This window comes from Spinacia oleracea, chromosome 2 (genome assembly GCF_020520425.1).
Source record: "Spinacia oleracea cultivar Varoflay chromosome 2, BTI_SOV_V1, whole genome shotgun sequence".
In the NCBI taxonomy this organism is placed as follows: Eukaryota; Viridiplantae; Streptophyta; class Magnoliopsida; order Caryophyllales; family Amaranthaceae; genus Spinacia; species Spinacia oleracea.
In genome coordinates, this window is record NC_079488.1 from 30,522,634 (window position 1) to 30,529,005 (window position 6,372).

General features: G+C 36.3%; 1 protein-coding gene across 1 annotated transcript; it reads right to left on the bottom strand.

Annotated features, from left to right (window-relative positions):
* Positions 1–981: 981 nt before the first annotated feature.
* LOC130467317 (uncharacterized) lies at positions 982–3,358 on the bottom strand. Its single transcript, XM_056835792.1, has 3 exons — positions 2,393–3,358; positions 1,616–2,338; positions 982–1,533 (listed from the first exon to the last, which is right to left on the bottom strand). The coding sequence occupies exons 1-3, from the start codon at positions 3,356–3,358 to the stop codon at positions 982–984; spliced, it is 2,241 nt and encodes a 746-aa protein (XP_056691770.1).
* Between the last annotated feature and the right edge of the window lie 3,014 nt (positions 3,359–6,372).

Consider the following 6,372-nt stretch of genomic DNA (forward strand, 5'->3'; position numbering starts at 1 on the left):
TGATGTTTCCAAGGTCTGGGTTGGAAAGGTGTAGTTGTTTCTTCTACAGGATGTTCTACTTGTTCATTTGTCTCTGTATGATCTTCGGTCTGTACCGGTTCCTCTTCAACTATGTTATCTTCAGGTGTCTCTTCAATTTGAGCTCGTTCTTCTATTTGAGAATTTCTCCTTATCTCTTCGTCTTCTGTTTCTCTAGTAAGTCCTAGTTCGAAGTTTCCATCAGAGGTTGTACCTGCAGCAAAGTTTTGGGAGTCAGTTTCATCAAATATAATATGTATGCTTTCTTCCATGCACATGGTCCTTTTGTTGAATACTCTATAAGCTTTACTGTTTGAGGCATATCCCAAGAATATAGCTTCATCACTTCGTGCATCAAATTTTCCCAGTTGATCCTTTCCATTGTTGTGGACGAAACACTTGCATCCAAAGATTCTGAGATGTGTTATAGAGGGTTTTCTTCCTCTGTACAATTCATATGGGGTTTTGTTTTTGATGGCTCTAATTAATACTCGATTGAGCACATAGCATGATGTATTTAGAGCTTCGGCCCAGAAACTTTTTGGAAGTCCACTAGCAATCAGCATTGTCCTTGTCATGTCTTCAAGAGTTCGGTTCTTTCTTTCTACAACACCATTTTGTTGAGGTGTTCTGGGAGCAGAGAAATTGTGGTCTATTCCTGAATCTTTACATAGATCATCAAACCTTTTATTTTGAAATTCTGTACCATGATCTGATCTGATGTGGACTAGTTTGTGACTGCTTTGTCGTTGAACCCTAGTGGCGAAAGCCAAGAATTCTTCAAATGTTTCTTCCTTGCTGGCTAGGAAAATTACCCATGTGTATCTTGAGAAATCATCTACAATTACGAGCACGTACTTCTTTCCACTCCTACTTTGAGTTCTCATTGGTCCACATAAATCCATGTGGATCAGCTCCAGTGGTCTTGTTGTACTGATTACTCCTTTGTCTTAAAAGACGTTCTTACTTGCTTTCCTTTGATACAGGCATCACAGACTGATAGTTTGCAAACTTTGTATTCGGAAGACCTGTGACTAAATTTTTCGAAATTAATTTGTTCATTAGAGAAAAACTAGCATGACCAAATCTTTTGTGCCATAACAAAGGATCATCTTCAATAACACTGAGACAGGTCAGATTGGAGTGAGGAACAGAATTAAGGTTAACCACATATGTGTTCCCTTTCCTCTGTCCCTCTAAGATCATTGTTTCGGTGTTACTGTTGATGATTAGACAAATATTTGAGAAGAATTTTGCATAGTTTCCTTTGTCACAGAATTGAGAAATGCTAAGTAGACTGTGTCCTAGTCCTTCAACTAAAAATATGTTATCGATGGAGTGAGACTTTGACTTACCGACTTTACCAATGCCAATGATGTTACCTTTCTTATTATCGCCAAAAGTCACAGTTCCACCTTCATAGGTCGTGAGTGAGAGAAATCTGTTTCTGTCTCCTGTCATGTGCTTGGAACAACCGCTATCTAGGTACCACATGTTGTTCCCCCTCACTTCGACCTGCATGAAAATTTTAGTTAGAATTTTTAGGAACCCAGCATAGCTTGGGTTCCTTACTTGGAATCAAATCGCTCTTCTTTACCCATTTAGTCCTGGTGTATTCAATGTTCCTTTCCAAGCCTCTTTGGTTTTTGGGGCATGAGTCTCTATAATGACCAATTAGACCACAGAAAGAGCATACTATGTCACTGTAAAGATCTACTCTGGTCTTTCTAGGATGACGTTTCTTATGATTGAAACCTAATCCTTCTGTGCGTTTGGTTCTAGCTTCTTCTATCCATTTAGGTGTTCCTTCTATTCTGTGTCTAGTTTTTCTAGCCAATTCATCTTCTAGGATGGTCTTTTCTTGGTGAATCTTGACTAGTTCTAGTTGAGTTCTTTCTAGTTCACCTTTATATAGGGTTTTAGTTTTGGCTACTTCTAGGTTAATCAGTTCTTGCTTTAGCCAGGAGTTCTCATTTCGCAAGGCTTCACAGATTTCTTTTATGTGGAGGTTCTGATCAAAGAGACTAAAGAAATGATTGTCTATATCTATGTTTGTATTTGTAGTCCATTCCAGTTCCTCAGTGAGTTCCTTTATGGTTGTCTGGTGTTCTTTATCAGAATCTAACTTTTCTTTTAGGAGATCCTCATAATCACTAGTGAGACATGAAAGTAAGTCAAATAGTTCTAATTTAGAAAGAGATTCCAGTTTATTTTTAATTTGAGCAAGACTTGCCTGGAATTTTTCGGATTCTGAGTCTGATTCATCTTCTTCGTGTTCAGCTACAAGGCACAGGTGAGCTGTTTCTTCGTTGGGTTGTTCCTGTTCCTCATCTCAAGAAGTGTCTCCCCATGCAGCAATCATGGCTTTCCTTACCTCAGTTTTGGAGAATGAGTTCCTGTTATCTTTGAATCTGTCTTTGGTTGTTTCCTTTCCTTTTCCTCGTTCTTGATCCCAGAGGGGACATTCCCTAATGCGATGTTCCAGGTTTCCACACTTATGGCATCCAGTATCGGTTTTGGAGAATTTTCGGTTTGGTTTGCCTCTGTGATCTCCACCTTTATAGTTCCTGAACATTCTTCTGAATCTTCTAGCAAATAGAGCTGTCTCCTCATCATCTTTAGAGTTTTCATCATTTTCAGTTTTTAGAGCAAGGGCCCTGTTTTTGGTATTCTCTGAAGGTCGTGCATTTAATTGCAGTTCATGAGTTAAGAGTGATCCAGCCAGTTGTTCTAGATTAAACTTGGTGAAGTCTTTAGTTTCCTGAAGAGCAGTAACCTTGGCCATCCAGGGATCCTGTGGAAGACTTCTTAGAACCTTCCTAACTTGTTCCTCAGGAGTTATGATTTTTCCAAGAGAGTTCAATTCATTGATGATGTTCGTGAAGCGAGTGATCATGTCTTGAATTGTTTCAGAGGGTTTCATGGTGAACAGCTCATACTGGTGCATTAAAAGATCGATCTTTGATCTTTTGACTTCGTTTGTTCCTTCATGAGTGACCTGGAGCAGATCCCAAATCTGCTTCGCATTCTTGCAGCCCATTACCCTATTGTGCTCGTTTGGACCTAGTCCACAGTGTAGGATTTTGACAGCCATGGCATTAAGCTCAAGCTTTTCATAGTCAGCTTTGTCAAATTTGGCAATCGGCTTAGGAACAGTTTCTCCAGAGGTATTTAGCTTAGTGACTTGGAAGTCTCCTACTTCGATAACTCTCCATACTTGATAGTTCTCAGCCTTAATGAAAATCTCCATCCTGTTTCTCCAATAAGAATAGTACTTGCCACTAAACATTGGAGGTCGTTGTGTTGAGTATCCCTCTTCTAGTTTCTCTGTAGTGTTCATAGCTTCAGAATCGTTTTTCCCGACAGAGTTACCTGCCGTTAAAGGGTTCTGGCTCTGATACCAATTGTTAGTTTTACAGAGTTCCTCAAGAGGGGGGTGAATTGATATTTTACAATTTTATAAAAATTAAACTACTAGAAAAAGAAACAGTAAAATATGCAAGCAAGATTTAGCGTGGAAAACAACTCAGTTTCTTTACAAGCCTAATCTACTTGGGCCACCATCTGTTAATCGCCTCTGATTACAGATGACTAGGAACAACCCTCTTTGTTCCTTCCCTTATGGAAACAGTCCCTGTACTACTTCACCTCACAGATCCCTCACGAGATCTTCTCTCTTGCTTAAGTAAGCCTGACTTAGGCTTATCATACAATAACTCAATACAACAATGCAACGAATAGATATTAAACTATTACTAACACAAGATATAAAACCAAGTAACAAATACTGCTCTATATGGGAACAGGAACAGACTCTTTCAAAGATTAAAACTTTAAAGGCGATACCTGAAAGCTTCCGGTTTTATGTTAATAAGTCTAATAAAAACTTTCGTAAATAACTTGAGGTCTATTTATAAGAAACTAAGAGTTAACCCTAGATTCCAATTAACACAATTTAGGACTCTTTTCAAAAGATAGATTTTCGCAAATAAGCTCATTAAAACGCGTTTTTATAAAATCTATCTCTACGGATTTAAGAGTTGTATAGAAACTCAAACTCTCAAGCATATTACCTCAAGTAGGATTGTGAAATCAGTTTTAAACTTCAACGCTTATCTAAAAAATAAACTGATTTACTTTTGTTTCAAAATAGTACTTGAACTCTACGAAATACTTTGTTCCCATACTAAGCAGTATTTAAATTACACTGATCTTATACCTTTCGATACTTAGAAGACTTGCTAGCCTTCATCCTTCTTGGTCTTGGCTCAATCTTTATCCATGTTTTGAACTTGTTTTCTTCATGGCTTCTCAGCTGGCATCTTTGTATTATGTTCTTGCTAAGTGTACTGGTGGCTTTATATTAACCTGTTCCTGACATTCCTTAGATAAACAGTTGTGAGTATAGCTTAAGTTTGTCATCGTCAAAACTCAGGAATCAACAGTTGTTGTTTTGTTATCACTACATTTCTTGCACTTTTAACATTTGGGTAATTGTCTCTTTTAATCTTGGAAAATTTGTAATTATTAATCCAACCTTTGCCCGGTTTTCTTTAATTAAGCCTACCTATGCAATATTTCTAAATAATCCAACCTTTATGACCCAACTACTATTATTAAGCCTGGATAACCGGTTACCTGCTACAATGTCAAGGAAAAATTGTAATTATTAATCCAACCTTTGCCCGATTTTCTTTAATTAAGCCTACCTATGCGATATTTCTAAATAATCCAACATTTATGACCCAACTACTATTATTAAGCCTAGATGACCGGTTACCTGCTACAAAGTCAACGTTAAAAACGTTGACAACCTAAAGTTAGTTTCCCTCCTAAAATATTGGACACGTCATCATCGATCACTTGCCACCTAAACAAGGATTTCATTTTTTTTTTTTCAAAAAACCCTTAACCCTTCTCTTCTCTGTAACGTGTTTCAATTCCTCTCTCCTCCATTACTGCTTCTTCAACCACAATTGTACTGGTTCCTGACATCATCAGCGATTTTCTTGTGGAAATAGGTGACTTCATCCACGCGCATTCAAATTTCGTCTCCAAAATCGTACAATTGAAGGTGAACATACGAACCTTAGCGTTTTTGTTACTTTTTTGGTAAATTTTGAATTTTAGGCTTCCTTGATGGTCAGTTCTTAAAAATCCGAGCTGTTGCAATAATATAGTTTTTTTTTATGTTGTGGGATGTTGGTTATTGTGGTCTTGTTGAAAATTTAGAAAGAAAAAAAAACCTTGAATTTGAAGAAGATCCAGATCCAACAGGCAATTGCTTTACCCCAGCCATAGCAATTGCTGATTGTTTTTGATGAACTTCGAATGGAGAGGTATGACCGTATCAGGGATCGACAAAGGTGGAGAAGAGGTAGAAGAGAAATAATGGAGAGGAGTGCAGAGATGAAGCAGAAAATCGCAGAGGAGAGAGGAACGAAAATTAAAATAACAATTAAAGAAAATAAGGGGAAAAAAATTTAAAAAAATTATAATTGTTATATGCCACGTAAGGGTGAATACCGCCTATAGCAGGTTAGTAACTTGTTAGGCTTAATAATAGTAGTTGGGTCATAAAGGTTGGATTATTTAGAAATATCGCATAGGTATGCTTAATTAAAGAAAATCGGGTAAAGATTGGATTAATAATTACAAATTTTCCTTTAATCTTTTAATTTTAGTTGTATTTAAGGTTAGAGATGTTTGTTCTTGCACTTTTAACCTTTGTGTAATTGTCTCTCCTAATCTTAATGTTTGTTGTATTTAAGGTGAGAGATGTTTGTTCTTGCACTTTTAGCCTTTGTGTAATTGTCTCTCTTAGGCTCTGTTTGAAAACATTACTGAAATTGAGTTGAAACTGATAAGTTAGCTGAACTGATAATAACACCTGAAACTGATAAGGTGCTAAAACTGATAAGACAGATATTTATATTACTCGTTTGGTAAAACTAGCTTATTAAGTACCTGAAACTTTTTAAAATTTTAATTGATATTCTATATATTTCAATACCAATAACTATTAAGATTTTATTTAGCTGGTACTCATAGCTTTACTATGCTCCCCATTTGAAATTAAACAATCCTTTTTCTATTTCTCTTAAAAGAATAGTCGATTATGTTATTTTCACAATATATACTCCATAGCCCAAACTTTATTTTCTAAATATTGCTGTTATAACCACTGAAATTAAAATTGAAAAAGATAAGATTTTGATCAAAACCCATCTATTACTATATACTAAAAGAGACAACAGGGATAACACGTGTCAATTCCTGGTGCGATTTTTTCCGCCAAAAACCACTTTTCCAAAAAAGTGTATGTTTTATTTTATTTTTACTGTCTACCTTTTT